Source organism: Nyctibius grandis, chromosome 8 (assembly GCF_013368605.1).
Source record: "Nyctibius grandis isolate bNycGra1 chromosome 8, bNycGra1.pri, whole genome shotgun sequence".
NCBI lineage: Eukaryota > Metazoa > Chordata > Aves > Nyctibiiformes > Nyctibiidae > Nyctibius > Nyctibius grandis.
In genome coordinates this window covers 1,426,082-1,445,897 of record NC_090665.1, presented here as the reverse complement: position 1 = coordinate 1,445,897, position 19,816 = coordinate 1,426,082, and the positions used below count along the sequence as shown (strand labels likewise).

Below are 19,816 nucleotides of genomic sequence, written 5' to 3'. Positions count from 1 at the left end.
CGGAAGTGCCCCGCGCCGGGCCCGCCCCCGCCCCGCTGGCGGCCTGACCCGGAAGCAGTCGCGGCGCGCGGACGGCGGCAGGGCCCGCGCTCCGCCATGGCTCCCAAGGGCGGCCCGGGCGGGCGGCAGCAGTCGGAGGAGGATCTGCTCCTGCAGGACTTCAGCCGCAACCTCTCCGCCAAGTCCTCCGCGCTCTTCTTCGGCAACGCCTTCATCGTCTCTGCCATCCCCATCTGTGAGCGGCGGGGGCGGCCCGGGGAGGCGGTGGGGGGGCTCTGAGGCGGGGGGAGCGGCAGGCCCGAGGGGGAGCAGCAGGCCTCGAGGGGAGCAGCAGGCCTCGAGGGGAGCAGCAGGCCTCGAGGGGAGCGGTAGGCCCGAGGGGGAGCAGCAGGCCTCGAGGAGGAGCAGGGGCTCCCCGCAGCCCGCCTCGGGCTCCTGGCCCGCTGCCGGGTGCGGGTCCCCTCGCTGCTGCGTCCCGCCTTGCCCCGGGCTTAGCTGGCTTCGAGCCGACCCCAGGCGGGATTAACTTGGGTGTCTCTGTGCCGTGTTAGATCCAGCTTCGAAGCCGGTCGTGCTTGGAGCGGCGGGCGGGTGGTTGGTGTGTGGTTTGTAAAGATGGACGGGCTGCCGGTGGAGCACTGACGTGTCAGCGTGAGGGCTGCCTGCAGCTGCCGGCCGGCTGCACTGCTGCTCAGCGGCTTGGACATAGTCTCATAAGGGCCCTTTCAGCTAAAAGCAAAGCAGAGATTTCTGTTCGAAAGTATTTTTTAATGCAGTTCGGAGACCCCCAGGTAATTCTGCAGGAACTGGCTTGGGTCTGGCAGAGCCAGTGCCCAGTTACAGAGCTAGTAAGCTGCGTAGGGCTCCTGCGGGGGCATTTTTTTTGGAGACAGAAACCACTCAAAATGTCTTTTTTTTTTTTCTTCAAGGGCTTTACTGGAGGATATGGCATATGGATCTTGTTCAGTCTGCAGTCCTGTATAGTGTGATGACCCTTATCAGTACCTATCTTGTCGCTTTTGCGTATAAGAATGTCAAGTTTGTTCTCAAACACAAGTAAGTTTGGTGGCTATTTGAAGTAGGCTTTATTATTAATAGTTTAACACAACCAGCATTTACAACTATTTTCTTATGAATAAGAACGTCTGAAATGTTACACCAAAAACTATTTTACATAGAAGTATCTCCTAATTGGTTTTGTCATCTCTCTTGTAATTGTGGAGTAGACTGGTCTTGTCAGCTAAGAGTATGGTGAAGTAGCAAAAGTACCTTCATTCTCAGTGGATGTTGCTACAAACTGTGTTTAACTAATACTTTTAGTAATTTAATTATTACTTGTCCCTTCAACTTGGCAAAACTGTTCAGTGTCTTGGCAAAGTATTATTCTTCACTGCAAATACAACTTCCTATAATCCCAGGGTTGGTTTTTTTTTCCCCTTTTTCAACTTTAACATAAGTGCTGTTTCCTACAGAGTAGCACAGAAAAGAGAAGATGCTGTTTCCAAAGAAGTTACTCGCAAGCTGTCTGAGGCAGACAATAGGAAGATGTCTCGTAAGGAGAAGGATGAAAGGTAATCCTCTTTGTTTTCTTCTTTCTCTCCTTTGTTGTAATACAAGGACATGAACTGTCAACTCTTTGTAGCCAAAATCTGGATCTTCCCTTCTGCTTGCCAGGCACGCTGGTAGCATCTAACAGCTGGAACCTCACCAAAAGTGTGATTACAAAGGGCCAGGTTTGATGTGCCTGGTAGGAAAACAAGCGTAAGACACTTCTAAGTGCATAGTACATAGTGTCTTTAACTCATGAGGTGACTGGTAGTTCTTGCTGCTCTCTGTCTTTTAGAAGCTGGCTATAACAAGAGCAGCACTATGTGGTTTACTACACTCTGGGTGTTGATCACTTCGTAACAGTGGGTGTGCCAGTATATGCATTGATTTAAATATGCCTGAAATAACGTCTCTACTTGGTCCTAGAATTCTGTGGAAGAAAAATGAAGTTGCAGACTATGAAGCAACAACTTTTTCCATCTTCTACAACAATACTCTCTTTCTCGTCTTGGTCATCATTGCTTCGTTTTTTGTGCTGAAGAATTTCAACCCCACTGTGTATCCTTTATTACCGCACTTGAAACAACCAGACTCCCATTCCTGCTTGTCATTAGTAGCTGTATTTGTTGTGTGGGTTGTGAGATTGTTGATAGGTTCAGTTCATTGTAGTAACTCAGCTGAGAAACACTTCAACATAAAAGTAGAGAATACAAAAAAATTAACAAACCACTCCCACTCACATAAAAGTTTAACATCTGACACGACATGTTTTAAGGATATCAGTTGGACAATACACAGAAATTATTATGGCTTTGCCATTTCCATTGTAATTGTGGGATGAGGAGGCAGAAATTGTGTTCTTACAGAAACACTGTGCTCTTACGTTACAGGATTGTTCAGTTTCAGTAACTTCACAAGTAAAATTTTTTGTTACTTAAGTAACTAAGTACTGCCAATCAGGGCAGCATATATTAGTTGAAGATCTGTGGTCTTTAACAGTATTTATAACTACTTTTAAGAGAACAGGCTAAACTTTATGGGTGTCTGAATTTTGAGGTTAAGTACATTCCAGTGTCCTGCTAACACTTTGATTTTAAGCTGTGTTTCAGGTTATGATGTTGCAATTTTAAAACTCCTACAGAGAAAGGCCATTTAACTCCTTGTCTACTAAGTGTTCTGTACAAAAGTGGTATCTTTACAAGTATATGTCCTTAACCTTTTTCCTGCAGAAACTATATTCTTTCTATAAGTGCTTCATCTGGACTGATTGCTCTGCTATCTACAGGATCCAAGTAGACAAAAAAATACCCCACACCAATTTATTTCTGTGAGAGGGTTCAACTGCCATACAAAAGTTTAAGGGTGGAATAGGAATACATTTTTTTTATGGCATGACTGCTTGAGGGTATGGGGGGGGAGGGTTTGAATCCAAACTGAATTATATTTACTTTTGGTATCTTTACATGGTATTACTCAATAACTGCATTAATGAATTTTTGTACTAAGCAATGAAAGGAAGTGGTGGGTGAGCAGTTACCAGACATAACCTTTCTGAGACACTGCCTACGTGTGATACTAGACACTGTCAGACAAGTACACCGTGAGGGGCTGCTACACAGCAGCACAAACCTGTACAAAGTCCTTACAACCTGTAGCAGCATTCCCCTGTAAGTTTGGTGACTGGTGTAAGAGCCAAACTCACTGATCATAAAAAGTGACAAGCCACCATTTGTCATTGTAACTTGAAAAGTTTTAATAAAAAGGCTTTTTTTGTCATTTAATGCCTTGTATTTCCATTCTTAATTTTTTAAAAAATAGGTATTTCCATGGGCAAGCAGCATGTGTAGGTTTGTCAACTCTGTTTCCAGAAGAGAGGAGTTTTCTACAAGTCACCACATGTACTGTTTTCATTGGAAATACTGTTTTTTTAAGTAACTTGGAGTCAGGATAAAACCTAAACCTCTTAGACAAGAGCTTTTGAAGTGGTTTGAATATACCCCCCCATTAATCTTTAAAGTCATAAATAATTAAAAAACCCTGGCAGTTTTCCTGGCACAGCTTAACAAAAATGCTTTAGCAGGCTTTTTATAATGGGTTTATCAGACAATCCTTTTCCTTTTTTTCATGCTGTCAGTAAAGCAGCTGTTAAGTTAATTGCTAAACTCTACTACTGTTAATGGAATGCCATTGTAGAAGTTACAGATACTGCCATTGCAGACTTGGAATCCTAAACAGGGCAGAAAGAGAGCTTATCATCAGATTTAATGTAGCAGTTACTTTGCTAATCTTTACTTCAATAAGATTTGTATTCATGTAAAATATAGTAAAATGAAGATCCTGAAGTGCAGGAGACAGAACATCTGGCTTGCCTCAGAGCATGCTGAAGTGTAACATCTCTTTCTGACAATTGCAACCAGGACAGTCTCAAGAAACTATTACCTCATTACCCAGTGCCTGCTGACTTACAACACTTCTAGCATCCTTTGGGATGAGTTGATTGCTCTGTAAGCAGCAGGACTTGCCCGTTGCTGTTTTGCTGGTCAGTGCTGATTGGCTCAGTTCCTACTAAAAGTACACAGTACTTAAATTCAGGCACGTGAGCAGACAATGCCAATACACTCATTTTACCTGTCAGCAGTGGTAGGGGTAAGACTGCCCTGTCAGGTGCTTTGGAAGGTGGCAGGCATATTTTCCAGGAAATCTGCCATCTAGCAAAAAGTGATGTGAAGCAGCACTTTCTTCTGCTATTACTATCACTTCACTGAGTCTTTTTATTAACAGCTTTTCATCTTACCTTAGTTTTTTGGTATTGACAGTTGCCGAGGCCTGGAGCGTAGTGCGTGTCAGAATTTTTCTGGACAGAGAGAACTTTGCAGCACTGGCAGCCTGAAACAAAAGCAGGTGGGTGGGTGGGTTGTTTTCTACAGAAAGCCTCGTCTTTTCTGTGGATGACTTCACAGAAAAGTGCTGGGGTTTTTTTTGTTTCTGTTTTTAATTTTTGTTTGCTTCTGAGGTTGGTTGGTTTTTCTCTTGCAATCCCCACTACAAGCTGCACCCGAGTTTCTTCAGTATAATCACAGGATCAATCAGGTTGGAAGAGCCCTCTGGGATCATCGAGTCCAACCATTGCCCTGACACCACCCTGTCAACTAGACCAGGGCACTAAGTGCCATGTCCAGGCTTTTCTTAAACCCCTCCAGAGATGGTGACTCCACCACCTCCCTGGGCAGCCCCTTCCAATACAACTGATGTCTGCCTCAGGAGACTAACTTCTAGAAGTACCTGCTCCAAGATGTGCAGCCAGACCAGCCCCTCGCTCCCTGGCTGTACCCACTCCTCTGGCCCAAGGTCATTGTCCCTCACCTGACCTGGGTACAGCTGAAGGTTAGTGGTTCCCTGTGGAATGACACATACCCATTTTCAACATAAACCACTGCTGTTCCAAAATCAGTCTCGCTGTTAGTAACAAGGCTCTGAAGTATAAAATCAGATGCACAAAATGCTTTTATTGTGTCCAAGCAGAAGTCCAAGTCAGACTGCATTTCTGGATATACAGCAGCTAAGTTCATTCACACATACCATAGCTCAGGATTAAATACAGGAGAAGACAACTCGAGTATTGGTATCTGTTCACGTGGCCCACTGCACTCTCTGCAGATACCCTGGGGTTAAGGGGACTAGAATACAAGGGTCCTACAAATACTGTACAGAGCTGTAGCCCTAGGAAGTATGTATATGCCCAAAGTATGTGATTCAGTACGGGTGAGAAATACTCACTGAAATCATTTACAAAGCAAACTCATGGTAAAATATGACGTGGTTCTTGAGATGGGCAAATTAATACCTAAATACTTACTATCAACTCCTGGAGAGGGATGAAATGCTCACAAAAAAACCCCTACCTGTTCAAAATGTGTCTTAAAAATACTATTCATTTACTTATGCCCGATTCCAGAACGAGTTAAAGCAAACGTGACCTTCCAAAGTACGTACCTGATTTTTTCTGCTATTTGTCAGCAGCTATATGTTATATGCAAGTATTTATATCCTTAAAAGCTCATAAGTACTGAAATCTGCAATAGCTATGGCTACAAGCAGGCAGAAGTAGAGGCAGGTTTCTATAGGTGCAAAACCCAATAATTTTATGGCTTTCTTGGTTTAAGGTTTGTGTAGAGTTTTGCAGACAGCCGTTGTTTGTATTAACCTGACATGCGTGTTGGGGTTTTCTAAGGGTGCTCTTCTGGCCTGTACTCAGAAATACCTCCCAGGAGCACTCCACAGCTGAAATAGTTGTATAGTTAGGAGTTGAGCTATCTAATTTCTAACTAATTCTCTGTCTCACATCCTTTATTCAACTACAAACGAAATCTAAAGCATATATTCAGCATACAAAAGAAAACAGAAAATTTGAGCTTGCCCCTTCTATCTGTTAACCTGAAGAAAGTTTATAGTTGAGATTTCCCAGATGTGGTTTTATTAAAACCTTAAGTTGTATCTGGCTTTTCTTCATTGAAAAAATAGATCTGTACATCCTTCTTTTAATTACCAAGTACCTGAAGGTTATAAGTTATTTTTTGCTTTACAAGTGTTTTTCACAGCACAAGCATGAGGTGCTAAGAGTAAAGTAAAAGTAATTCAGTCGAAGGTAAGAAAATACAAGGTTATTCTTGGTTAGAAGAGAGATCAACTGTGCTTTTAAATTTCACTGCAGGTTGGTAGCAACAGCACACATCTCGAAGGATCCAGTGGCAGTAGACACCGAGCAGCAAGCTGCTGAATGATTCTCATGACTGGATATTGATTCGGGGCTGTACTTCTGTACAGAGCACTTGTCAGACCATGCAGTCCAGGGAATTCATGCATTGCATTATGATCTGTAGTCCTTCTTGCTGTAGGGCTTGTTTCCCAAAATATTATCTATTTCGTTTACAATATGGGATGTCATCTTTGGAAGGACCTAGGGGTAGAAGAAAACTGATGTTTAATCACGCTTCCATTAATGATTTTTCTAAATTTAAATCTAGATTTTATCAAATAATGTTTCCCCTGGGTTTTTTGTGACAGATATTTAAACATTCATCTAATACCTTTCTCCCTTAAAGGAAAAACTACTGTAGTATCTTTATCTTATGAGAGAATCACAGAAGTGCTCCTAAACTTCATCTTGCTCGGCTGCAGTGGGAAGCAAGCTGGTGGCAAGAACATCAGAGGCAGCTCTTGTGAAAAGCAACAGCAAATAATTAAGGTGGATGCAAGTGACATGTGCCCCGTGGGAGATTTGGCACAGAATATATCACAAGGCGTCCTGGAATCGTGTCACTTTCTTTTCCAGTTACGTTAAACCTGCTGATGCCACCCTCTTGTTGCTGGATACCTCTATAACTACCACAAATGGCTGTAAGTTATGGTGATGCACCATAGTTTGCTTAATTAACGCGTGTAATTACAACTGGAAGATGCCTGAAACAAAATGCCAACTATTACAACTACATTAAGAGAAGGAGGGTGCCAGTCTCAAGGTGTGCTGGTGTTACCCCCACGGGGAGCTGGGCAGTAGCTGACCCCCCGCCTCTGGGGAGATGCCACCACCGCCTGCACTTGCCTGTATGGCTCCCAGGTTCTCGATCAGCTGCTCTGGGTTGGAGGATCCGAGGAGAACGGAGCTCACCCCCTCATTTCTCAGGCACCATGCTGGGAATAAAGGCACAAGATGGTCAGGAACGTGGGCTTCATGACACGGCGTTACTCCAGATCCTAATATCTGTCAGAGCTTCTGTCTCTATTTGAAAAACAACATCAACATTATTTGTCTCAACCTTCACTTGACTCCTCTGGCACTACCAGGAAGGAGATGTGTGGGTCAGATAAACCATACAGCAGGTCTTCCAGCATCCCCTTCGAGCCTGGCCCCTGGTCCAGCAGTTAATTGCAGGGTTTGGTTTTTACCTATCACTAATCACAGGGATTCACCTCTTGGCTGTTTGAACTGGGGATCGTTTTTCTAACAGACGTGGGTGGGACTTTCCAGCCTTGGCTCTCAGCAACACAAAGATAATTGTTTTAAAAAAAAAAAAAACCCCAAAAAACCCAAAATAAAGCAACTCCTCTTAAAAAGTAGCATTCTCTTATGTCTGTCAGCCCAGCACGCTGAACAACCAGTGGCTTCCACTCGGGGAGGGACCCTTCAGAGGAACAGGCAGGTCGGGGTTGGACCCGCATGGGTGGCCCACGATACACCAGCCCTCTTGACAGTCAAAGCCTGGTGATGATGCTGGAAACAATATTATTTTAAGTCATTTTTAACTTTACTCCTCAAAAAAAAAAAGTATTTTGTGTGAGGCTAACGGACCAGGGGTTACCTCACAAGCATTTCGATATCCTACAGCGTGTTGTGTTTTGCTCTTCTGCTGTGCTCCTCGAAATGCGTTAGCCTTCTCCTAACGGGGTGTTGCATTGCCCATCTTGAGCCTTTCCATGTCTTGGGCATTTTGTTCCTTAACTCCTGATAGTAAATCATTGTTTAAATGTTTTAAATAAAAAATAGATCTGTAGATACTACAAAGACAAGGCCAAACTTTGTCCTATTTGAAAGTCGATGCATCTTTTTCCACGTTACCATTTACCCAACCATCACAGACACTTAAATGATGGCAGCACCAACAGAGTACCTGTAGCTGTAGGGGTTTGTACAAGGTTTTGCCTGCACTCATCTCTCCACAACCCATAAGGCACAAACTTTGTCTGCAGTGACGTCCGTCCCCATCCCATCACCTACCCACGGCCAGCTGGGGCAGCGTGCACCCGAGGCGCTCGGCGATGGGCGACAGGTCCTTCAGCTTCACCTGCTGCTTCCTGCCTTCCTCGCTTACGATCTTCTCTTTCAGCCACTGGTAGCACTGGAGGTGAACGACATTGGGATTGACTGTTAGCTTTAAGGCAATAATTAACAGCTCTTAAAAAGCCAGACCCAACGCAGGAGGTAACGGAGGCTGAGTAACACAACACTTTGCTACCTGAAGCAGTCATGGCAGGACCAGGGTGTCTCCTGGGAGACCCTACATCTGTATCTCACCGGCTTTAGGCAACTGGTGGACTCGGTCTGCAACCTGGAACCTCCTCCATTTTATTTTATTAGGGAGGTTGTAGTGGAGTGGGAGTCGGCCTCTTCTCCCAGGCAACCAGCGACAGGACAAGAGGACACAGCCTCAAGCTTGGCCAGGGGAGGTTCAGGTTGGACATTAGGAAGCATTTCTTCTCAGCAAGGGTCATTAGCCATTGGAAGGGGCTGCCCAGGGAGGTGGTGGAGTCACCATCTCTGGAGGGGTTTAAGACAAGACTGGACATGGCACTTAGTGCCCTGGTCTAGTTGCCATGGTGGTGTCAGGGCAATGGTTGGACTCGATGATCCCAGAGGGCTCTTCCAACCTGATTGATTCTGTGATTCTGTGATTTTTGGGCCACTGGATCCCATTGCAAAGTGGGAAAAAAGTGAACTATTCGTCAACTTTAGAGGATTTTGACGCCCCACCCCACAAAAAAAAAAAAAAAAATCAAGAATATCTGATCTTGGTTCAGATACTTTACTATTACCATTCAAGATTAGAAAATTAATTAAACAAAGCTGAGATTTCACTTCTCCCAGCTCCAGATTTGAAACTTGATTCTGCTTCACTCTCATCAGTTTAATTGGGCTCCCTCTCTGCAACGCTACCTGCTTTTACCAAATATTAATAATATATTTTATTTTGGAAAAAAAAAAATCACGAATGCAATGAAATACCCGCTTGAAAACACTGCCCTTTGTAAGGAAGTCAGCGTAGACTGTGTCTTTCCTTTAAAAAAGCACCAAGCAGAGCAAAAACCAGCACGGGGACGTATGTCAGTCTGCTGGCACTTGTCAGGAGGCATTGAATTTGCCTGTCAGCTGATACAGAACCTTAAATACTGTTTTAGTTGGGTTTTTTCCCCCAAATCCATGATGTTTTAATGCTCTGCTGTTTTTCAAACCATTAAATAACATCTGCCACAGGCACGATACGGGAGGAGACCCCATAACCCCCAGTAAGAATAAAATCAGGATAATGGTGGGAGGAGGCAAGTGCCCTCACAAAAGCAGCACATCTACTTCTCAAACATGCAACAAAAAAATACCTTTAGTGCAGCCCTCGAGCTTTCAGGGACCCCGTTGCCGTATTTCCCTGAGATGATCCCACAGGCTAGTGGAGACCACGTCATTGCTCCGACCCCTGCAGAGAAGACAGAGACGGAGATTTTAGGGGACTGGGAGAAATCAGAGTTGTATCAAAAATAAGACTTTTGGTTAAAAAAAAATAAAAGCTAAACAATTGCTGCTTGTTTCTGTTGCCGCTGGCAGTGATGTTCAGTCGGCATCTTCCTGGAAGACCCCAGCCAGCTTATTCATCCAAAACCTTCTTGCAAGACCCCCCCATCCTGGCTCCTGCTGCAGCGAAGTATAGAATCACAGACTGGTTTGGGTTGGAAGGGACCTTAAAGACCATCCAGTTCCAACCCCCTGCCACGGGCAGGGACACCTTCCACCAGCCCAGGTTGCTCCCAGCCCCATCCAACCTGGCCTTGAACACTGCCAGGGAGGGGGCAGCCACAGCTTCTCTGGGCAACCTGGGCCAGGGTCTCACCACCCTCACAGCAAAGAATTTCTTCCTAAGATCTAATCGAAATCTCCCCTCTTTCAGTTTAAAACCGTTCCCCCTCGTCCTGTCACTACTGAACTCCTGCCCAGGTATCTCCTACACCCACCCTTACAGCACCACTTTCTCCTGGTGCTGGCCCTGCTGGACAGGGGCACCAGCTCTCACCCAGCCCCTCTCAGCCTGGTCCTCAGCACAGCTGCTCTGGACACCACGGCAGGAGATGCACGAGGAGGCACCAGTGTCTACTGGTGCAGGGGAGAGGTGGCACCCACATGGTCCACGTGGGTCTCAAAGGGTTAAGAAGCAGCCACGGCAATTAACACCCATTTTGATCAGAGGCAGGGTAAGCCCTTGTTTCATTAAGGTCATTAGATAGATACTTGTCTGTGCCCTTCAGAGCCAGGGGAGGAGAGCACTGGTTCCATCTCGAGCCCCAGGTCACCCTGCTCCGTGTTTCTCTCTACAAACAGCACAGCAGCCACAAACTCACCGATTTTGTGATATAATTCTGGCAGCTGAACCTCCACTTTCTCTCTCTGGAAAAGGTGGTATTCAGCTTGTTCGCACACGGGTGGTATCATGTTGAACTGCCTGGCTACCGAGTAGGCTTCCTGGAGAAGAGAAAGCAGTAGATGAAATAATTCATTGAGTAAAAGCATCTCGCGGGCCATAACCTACCAGCCAACGCTCCTTGAGTGCCAATGAAGTTTTGCTGTCCCTTAGCAAGGCCACACAGGTCACCTCGTCCAACCCCCTGCAATGTGCAGGGACATCTTCAACTAGACCAGGTTGCTCAAAGCCCCGTCCAACCTGACCTTGAACGTTTCCAGGGATGGGGCATCTACCACCTCTCTGGGCAACAACAAATGGTTCTGACAAAGCGTCAAGGACAAGCTGTGAGGACGCTGGTCCCCCAGTCTGGGGTTTTTCAGGTAAAGCCGTCACGAGGTCCCCGTGGCCAAGCAGGGCTGTTTCCCATCTGCACCCCTGGATGGGACACGCACAGAGCGGTGCCACCCGGGGGGCTTCTTCCCTGCGCAGGGACTGTCCCCACCGCAGCAGCTCCAACAGTCCCATGGGTCACGGAGCTGCTACTGGGAGCCATGTCTTAAACAGGGCATCAGTGGCCACGGGCACTTCACTGGAAGTCTTGAAATGAGCCAAATAAGACCCAAATGAAACAACCCCCATTAAACGAGCCAAGACACCCAAACCACTAGATCAGCCCATCTTCTCCTAATCAACATCAGGCTCATTACAGAACAGGTTTTAAAATTATTTTGGGTGAACAGATGCTGGATGGAGTAAAACACAAACGTCCCCAGCCCAGACACACGCTTGTGGCTCAGCCCCCAGCGTGGCTTTCAGCAGAATTGCTGAGTGTCACCGTGTTCCTTAAAACCCCCTTTACCATGATCTCCATAGCGCTCCAGCGCGACGTCCCCCAGTACATCGCCATGCCCTGGTTTATCACATGGGTCATCGCTCGGACAATTTCTAAAGGAGGAGAAAAGAATCAGTCAATGAGGTTGGAAGAGCCCTCTGGGATCATCGAGTCCAACCATTGCCCTGACACCACCATGGCAACTAGACCAGGGCACTAAGTGCCATGTCCAGGCTTTTCTTAAACCCCTCCAGAGATGGTGACTCCACCACCTCCCTGGGCAGCCCCTTCCAATGGCTAATGACCCTTGCTGAGAAAAAAGTATGAGAACTGCACAGAGGCCAATTTTTCAGCACTGAATCCTCCCAAAGACACTTATAAATGCCAAGGACGCTGACAAGCCTGAGCAGCTTCGCATTGAACACTATTTCTGGTGTGTTCTCGTGCTCAAGCACGGATGAAAGAGCATTAACAGTGTGAATGTAAAGACTTCTGACCTGCAGTTTTTTAAAAACTGCTTTTACCAACTGGCTGTTGCCTCCCACCGCCTTATGACAGTATTTCTTCTAAAATTTAACACAAGAGGGCAGCACAGTTGGAAAAATCAACTAAAAGATAAATTACATTTATTCTAAAATTTGTTTACTAAAAGCATGTATCTGGTCCTGCTTCTTTTCACCAGGAACATTAGGATGGTGACTCCACCACCTCCCTGGGCAGCCCCTTCCAATGGCTAATGACCCTTGCTGAGAAGAAATGCTTCCTAATGTCCAACCTGAACCTCCCCTGGCCAAGCTTGAGGCTGTGTCCTCTTGTCCTAGCGCTGGTTGCCTGGGAGAAGAGGCCAACTCCCACTCTGCTACCACCTCCCATCTCAGTGCACCCTCCCCTTGGGAAGGGGCAGGGGCCCAGCAGCCTGTGCCCACACGTGAGCTCCTGAGCCACCGAACCACGGTGAAGGGCTCTGGTGGGTGGCAGGGCTGCGCGGAGGGGCCCTGGGTGTTTATTGCATCCCTTGGTGTGTGCCTTGGACAACCAATCCAGGCATCGCTGTCTCAACATCAAGAGCCTTTATATCATAAGGATTCTCATCCTATTTATGGAAAAAGAAAAAAGGAGCTTGGCAGAGCAGAGATTACACTGCCAATCTTGCTGGAATTGTGAGATTTCCTCTGCAGGCAGCAACAAGCAGCTAAAGATGGTGACGTCTCCATTTATAACCCCCAAGGGCTGTACCAGAGACACCGCCTGCCCCCTGAACAGGGGATGTCCTCTCCAGGGAAATGTTGGCTTGAGGGGTTTAGAGTTCAAATGCCAGATATTGTTTGCTTTTTCTTTTTGTTTTGATAAGCATTTCATCATACACCTCTCACACACTTCAGTCCATGGTTGTTCTAATTTCTCCCACCTTTTCCTTTCAGGAAAAACTAAAGTCAACTCAGAAAAAAAATAATATATATATATAGAGAGAGATATCTCTCTCTCCTTGTTCACCAGAGCCCACTCCCATGGCTGTGGCAATGGGATGGTTTGTGAGAGTGTGTGCCCAGACCGCTCGCTCTGCCAGCTGGGCGGCACAAATGGCATCACTTAAGAAGGGGAGATTTTTTTTCAATATAAATGAATGTTTCAAAATGCAGAAAACAGCCTCAAGCAGCATAATAATAATTTTCCAGTAGCTCAAAGTTCCCTGATGGGAACCGTGCCACCTCCCCTCCCTGCTTGCTTGCCGCTTTGGGGACCAGGGCCACCTACAACAAAGAAATCTGTATTAAACTCATCTCTTCTCCACCCTCCGTTACCCACACGTCCCCAGGCAGCCCGTGCCCAGCCTGGGGGAGGGTTTCTCCATCGCCTGCTGACACCCAGCCACCCATCGTGGCATCTGGGGGACATCAGAGCTGCCTCACCTGCCTCCCACCACAAGCCAAATGGACATTCAAGGTTCATCCTTTATTTGGTTGTACCTCACAGCATACAACCACTTTACTCCCTCGAGCAGGACCCTCACGTGCTGGCATGAGTAGCACAAGCAGGGAACACTCTAAGGTTACCCACGGATCGCTCTCCATCCGCAGCAGCTATTTGTTCATGGGAAAAGCACAAGCACATCGGGGGGGGAGCGGGGATTGTGCGGCTTGGGGAGGGAGCTCAGCACTTACTGTGCGTGCCAGAGAGCACAGAACCGGCAGATGGTTCAGCAGATGCTCTGGGGTAGAAGTGGCTTAGTAGGTGAACCATAAAAAAAGCATGAAGTACACGGAAAGAGTCAGCGCCACCCCATTCATAACAAAAACAGCCCTATTTTTACCCTGCTCAAGATCTCACCAAGCACCACAGTTTGTACCTCGCTGCCAAGCTCCAGCGCTGCTGGCACTATCTGCAGCATCCTAAAAGCTGTAAATGCCCAAGATCAGCTGTGCCACGCGAAATACATCCTGCACTGCCTCGTTAGGTGACAACCGACTGAGCAGAGAGGTCACCTCTCCCTCTGGGATACAACGTGGCACCTTCCTCAACCTCATCAGCTACTGCAAAATCTGCACTGGTCCTAGATCCCAGGCCAGTTCCCTGAGCCCAGAGCTGCCAGCGCTGGTCAGCTGGGGCAGTGGTACCACCATCCATCCATCCTCCATCCATCCTCCATCCATCCTCCATCCATCCTCCATCCATCCTCCATCCATCCAGGGTTGGTGCTGGGTCACACAGCCCCACATTCCTTAGGAAAACTGGTGTCACAACCACTGAAAGTCAAGCCAAGAGCTTCAGAGGGGCCTGTCAAGCTCCAGGTTGGTTTGATTTAGGTGTACACATCTATGACAGCTTCTGCAGCCTGCAAGTCTGTCTTCTTGCTGGTTCTTGTTTAGCTGTGAAGCTAATCTGTTGCCACAGTGCGAATGGCTGTGTCCTCTTGTCCTATCACTAGTTGCCTGGGAGAAGAGGCCAACTCCCTCTCCACTACAACCTCCCTTCAGGTAGTTGTAGACTGCACTAAGGTCACCTCTGAGCCTCCTCTTCTCCAGGCTAAACACCCCCAGCTCCCTCAGCCGTTCCTCGTAGGTCAGACCCTCCAGACCCTTCATCAGCTTGGTCACCCTCCTCTGGACTCTCTCCAACACCTCAGCATCCTCCCAAGAGGTACAAATTCATTGCACTGAAGTGTAAATATATAGAGCTCCAGGATATCACAAATGACATATTTCATATTTAAGCTGCCCCACATGAATATTTAATAAAAATTTGTTTTCATTTCCTACCATCATCAGTCTAAGCCTGCAAGCCAGGATCAGTCACGTTAAAACCTTTAATGTGAGCTTCCACTAACCTTCCATGGGGGTGTTATTGTCTGGCCGATTGGCGAAGACGACATCCACGTACTCCAGCTGCAGCCTCTGGAGAGAAGCCTTTAGCCCTGGGAACGGCAAAGCAGAGACAAGAGCCTGGATGGTCAGAGGGAGGTAGGGGTGTGGTGGCATGGAGCTCAACCATACAAACCAGAGCCAACATTAGGGCTAAACCAGAGCTCGGTGTGCTTGTATACATAGCACCTACGTACACAGCCGTAGAGCATACAAGAAGGATGCTCCATAAGAAGAAAACACCAGTATGGCCACATGCAGAGTCCCCCCTCCACAAGAATTGGGTTTATTTTCCAATTACGCTGAGATTGGGATTGGAACAGATACTGGTTACCAAGCGTGCCCATGGTCAGCCCATCAGGAGGCAGCTGCCAGGGATTGACCTCAGCGCTCCGCTTTGGAGGTAATTTAATCTGAATTATGTCCCAGGGCACGTCGCCTCGGTCCTGTCCCACCTAACGAAGCCCCAGGGGGACCTTCCAGAAACGCAGTCCTGGATGGGAGGATGGTGGCACATGGTTAGATGTGCCACGAGGAGCAGGTACAGCCCCACAGAGGGCTTTGCCCTCTCTGCAGGGTCACCAAGCCGTGCCCACCAACTCGTTGGGTTGGCAGAGCAAGACATGGTTCTGCTTCGCAGCTGCAGTCCAGGACTGCCCAGGCTTCACCAGCTTCTCTGCGAGGAGCTGATGGGAGATGGCATCAAAAGCCTACGTGTGTGTGTGTGAGAGAGAGGAGAGGATTTCAAACACTTATTTTCTATGAATCCCCCCAGGAGCAAAACGTTTTTATGAGTGTTCATGAAGAATGAGCCAAAATAGAGCAGTCGGAAAACATTCGCTGAGTTTTGGGATGAAAAAAGGCCATTTTTGCCAAATGTATTTATAGAAAATAGCTAACATTGACCTTAACATTATTTGATGTGTGTTCTGTGAAGTTATTTCAACTGCTGCCAGCATTTTTTTATCATTTCATGAAATAGCTCCACAAAAAATGGAAAATGGATGGGTTTGGATGGCCCGTGAGCACTTCTGGGTCTAGTGCCACCAGCAGCCAGGAAACCACCTCATGACACCACCACCACACACACTATTCAAACGAAAGTTCAATAAAATGTTGCTAGAAAACTTTCTCCAGCATTACCTTAATGAAAAAGTCATATCCCCACATAGCTGAATTCTGTAAATACTAATTAATGAGAACTTGCCAGGACAATCCCAGACGCACGAGCTGGTTACTATGAGGCAAAACTGCCCATGCTGTGGTGATGCTCCCTGGGACTGCGAAATAGCTGCTCTGAGATGGAGGATGGCCAAACCCACACCCCAGGGAGGGCAATACAGTAGTAGTATTTTCTGTATAGTCTATGTTCTAACGTATACAGAACAAATGGAGGTTGCTGAAAGTTGTGAGTTGTGACAAATGGGCCGGTGCAGATTCTGGTGATAAAACACGCAAATCACAGAATCATTTGGGTTGGAAAGGACCTTTGAGATCATCGAGTCCAACCATTAACCCAGCACTGCCAAGCCTACCACTAACCCGTGTCCCTCAGCACCACATCTACACGGCTTTTGAATCCCTCCAGGGATGGGGACTCCACCACTGCCCTGGGTAGCCTGTGCCAGCACTTGACAGTCCTTTTGGGGAATGGCCAAATGCAAGTCAAAGCTGCCATTTCTGGGGGGGCAAACCTGATGTTTTGCAGACAGACGATGCCTTCTGACAAGCCAGGACCAAAGCATACAGGCTGGTCCCCCCTGTACCACCAAACTCAATCAATGAGGTTGGAAGAGCCCTCTGGGCTCATCGAGTCCAACCATTGCCCTGACACCACCATGTCGACTAGACCAGGGCACTAAGTGCCATGGCCAGGCTTTTCTTAAACCCCTCCAGAGATGGTGACTCCACCACCTCCCTGGGCAGCCCCTTCCAATGGCTAATGACCCTTGCTGAGAAGAAATGCTTCCTAATGTCCAACCTGACCCTCCCCTGGCAAAGCTTGAGGCTGTGTCCTCTTGTCCTGTCGCTGGTTGCCTGGGAGAAGAGGCCGACTCCCACTGCGCTCCAACCTCCCTTCAGGTAGTTGTAGACTGCACTAAGGTCACCTCTGAGCCTCCTCTTCTCCAGGCTAAACACCCCCAGCTCCCTCAGCCGTTCCTCAGAGGTCAGACCCTCCAGACCCTTCCCCAGCTTGGTCGCCCTCCTCTGCACTCGCTCCAACACCTCAACATCTTTCTTGAAGTGCAGGGCCCAGAACTGGACACAGGTTTCAAGGTGTGGTCCAGCAGACCTGGCTCACAGGAAAGCGTTTGCCCCAGGATCTGGCTGGCTGCATCCCCCTGTGCCCACACTGGGGCACTCGGGCACAGCCGGGCCCCTGCCCTATGCAACACGTACCTTCGATGATGTGTTTCCTCGAAAGCCCTCTCTCCGTTTCAGCTCTGCAAAGGGAAAACAGGAGCACGGCTGTCAGGGGGCTGAGGTGCTGACAGGGGGGGAGAGCTGGGTTTGTGTCGTGGTTTAAACAGCCCAGCACCGGGGCTGCGTTGACATCGTCTGTGATTTCAGAGCCAGCAGCCTTCACACAGCTGGTTACAGCTCCTGGGGCCTCTTCCCAGGGAAGTTAATTTCTTTAAAGTTAATTTCTTTAACTTTGTGTGTTCTGGGATGGAACAAGATAACTTTGATCTTTCCATTTGAAATGTGTTCTGTTTCAGTCCTGAAGCTTTTCTGAAACATGGTGGAAAAAGCTTCACCAGTGTCTGTGGGGTGCCACCTCTGCCAGGCTCCAACTCCTTAAAACACTGGGCAAAGTGAGAAGGAAAATGACAGCAACCAACCACCCCTCCCAGGTGCCATCATGGGACACACACGCAGCAGCAAACCCCGTTACGCGGAACCGTGAGACTTACTTGCCACCCCAGTACAGTTTTGTGGTTATGACCAGACTGGACCTCCTGCAAACACAACAGAGAAATTATTATTACCAAAAAAATTACAACCCAGGTAAGGGAATCACAGAACCAATGAGGTTGGAAGAGCCCTCTGGGATCATCGAGTCCAACCATTGCCCTGACACCACCATGGCAACTAGACCAGGGCACTAAGTGCCATGTCCAGGCTTTTCTTAAACCCCTCCAGAGATGGTGACTCCACCACCTCCCTGGGCAGCCCCTTCCAATGGCTAATGACCCTTGCTGAGAAGAAATGCTTCCTAATGTCCAACCTGAACCTCCCCTGGCCAAGCTTGAGGCTGTGTCCTCTTGTCCTATCGCTACATTAAATCAAAGATTTATCATCTGCAAACTACCTCACTGCAGAACTGTACGTGTACAACACAATTTCTCCAGCTTTTGCTAGACATGACTCAATTTTTTTCTTCCACAGTACCCAGAACATTTCTTCCTGACTACCCACCCCCTAACACAGGGGATACTGGTTTTGGAGAGAGCACTACAAGAACCCATTCTTCAGTTGAAGGCTGGATGTGACACTCATGGGAGGTCTTTAAAGATTATGTAAATGCTCTTAAAAACTACTCGACATATGCTAATGTGCATCATTTAAATTAGGTATCATCTCCTACCAGGCTACCTGAGATGAAGACCCATCACAGCTTTGCATCTTTAACACATGCAGATAAGGACACCAAGGCACACATCACCCGTCTGGACACGCTGCGCGTGGCAACGATGGGGGATCGGCCAGGAGCCATGTGAGCTGTGCCACGCACAGAGACGATGTCTCGTGCCACAGTTGAGGCAGCACCACAGGCTGGTGGTCACAGCTGCATGAAGCTGGTGTGTGCTCCCAAAAACCCAGGAGAGCGTTTTTATTTGGCACCTGAAAGGTCTGGCTGCTCATCACATGTGCGACCTCCCGGCCCTGCCTGGAAGAGCAGGACTCACTCCTGGTCCAGCATCATTTATAAAGCCCAGTAGGACCCTCCTGGGGGTCCCACAGGTTTGGGGGTGGCGGGGAGCTCCAGCCGGCGGTACCGTACCTCCAGCCCTTCTTCTTCAGGATGTTCCCCAGGATGACCTCAGCCCTGTGAGAGAGAGAGCAGGAGGATGCTCATCACCGGGTACCACCATCGTGGCTGCCACCCGCCCCGGGTCCCCAGGCACAGCCACCCCGTGCTGCTCTCCCCTCCCTGGGTGACCCAGCACCACCTGGGATGGGTCCCCTCCATCAGTACAAAGCACCTCGTCCACCCGCTGCCATGGGGACGGACCTGCACCCCCATGCCCTGCGCCTGCTTGACCTGCTCTGGGAAGCACAGCCGCGTTGTCCCCACGCCAGGGATGCCACGTCCCTACCCACCTTTTACACCAAGGTAACAAAGCCGTATCAATCAGGTCCAACATATTACGGCTGGATACTCCTTTTCCCAGTCCTGCAGCAGCACTAAGAGCAGCAGCTCTGCTGCAGCCAGAGCGGTTCCCCGCGCCGGGAGCTGTCCCTGGCACGGGCCATCCGTCACCATTAAATGCACGCCGACTGCTCATTTATTCAGGACATTTTTCTCCCTGTGCCAACAGCAAGTGGCACGAGTGACACATTTCAGGCTCCGGCTGGGTGCAAAGGGCTTTGGCTTCCATTTTTCTGTGCCCCTCATGGAGCAGGAGGATTCCCAAGCACCACCCCAGCTCTGCACATCGTGACTGTGACACGGGGAGGAGCAGAGCCAGGCGCAGGGACCCCAGGGCAGGATGCTGGGCACTCACTTGCCGGCCGCGTACACCTCGGCCGTGTCGAAGAGGTTGACGCCGCTCTCGTAGGCGATGGTCATCAGCTGCTCGGCCACCTCGGGGAAGCAGAGATGGAGAGGTGAGGGGTGGGAAAACACT

The 19,816-nt window shown here is 48.2% G+C and overlaps 2 protein-coding genes across 3 annotated transcripts in view; one reads left to right on the top strand and one right to left on the bottom strand.

Annotated features, from left to right (window-relative positions):
• Positions 1-47: 47 nt before the first annotated feature.
• Positions 48-3,329, top strand: SSR3 (signal sequence receptor subunit 3). The gene is made up of 5 exons (XM_068405761.1): positions 48-235; positions 930-1,056; positions 1,473-1,571; positions 1,975-2,106; positions 2,778-3,329. The coding sequence occupies exons 1-5, from the start codon at positions 97-99 to the stop codon at positions 2,842-2,844; spliced, it is 564 nt and encodes a 187-aa protein (XP_068261862.1). The 5' UTR covers positions 48-96; the 3' UTR covers positions 2,845-3,329.
• Positions 3,330-5,069: 1,740 nt separating this feature from the next.
• Positions 5,070-19,816, bottom strand: part of KCNAB1 (potassium voltage-gated channel subfamily A regulatory beta subunit 1) — a 52,922-nt gene continuing 38,175 nt past the window's right edge. For both annotated transcript variants that reach the window (XM_068405893.1, XM_068405894.1), the window contains exons 4-14: positions 19,694-19,773; positions 18,970-19,014; positions 17,879-17,923; positions 17,364-17,407; positions 14,930-15,016; positions 11,632-11,717; positions 10,711-10,831; positions 9,700-9,794; positions 8,324-8,444; positions 7,151-7,239; positions 5,070-6,505 (exon numbers count right to left, since the gene is read on the bottom strand). In XM_068405893.1, the coding sequence (XP_068261994.1) occupies positions 6,416-6,505; positions 7,151-7,239; positions 8,324-8,444; positions 9,700-9,794; positions 10,711-10,831; positions 11,632-11,717; positions 14,930-15,016; positions 17,364-17,407; positions 17,879-17,923; positions 18,970-19,014; positions 19,694-19,773 (903 nt within the window). In that variant the 3' untranslated portion in view covers positions 5,070-6,415. The remainder of the gene's footprint in view (positions 6,506-7,150; positions 7,240-8,323; positions 8,445-9,699; positions 9,795-10,710; positions 10,832-11,631; positions 11,718-14,929; positions 15,017-17,363; positions 17,408-17,878; positions 17,924-18,969; positions 19,015-19,693; positions 19,774-19,816) is intronic.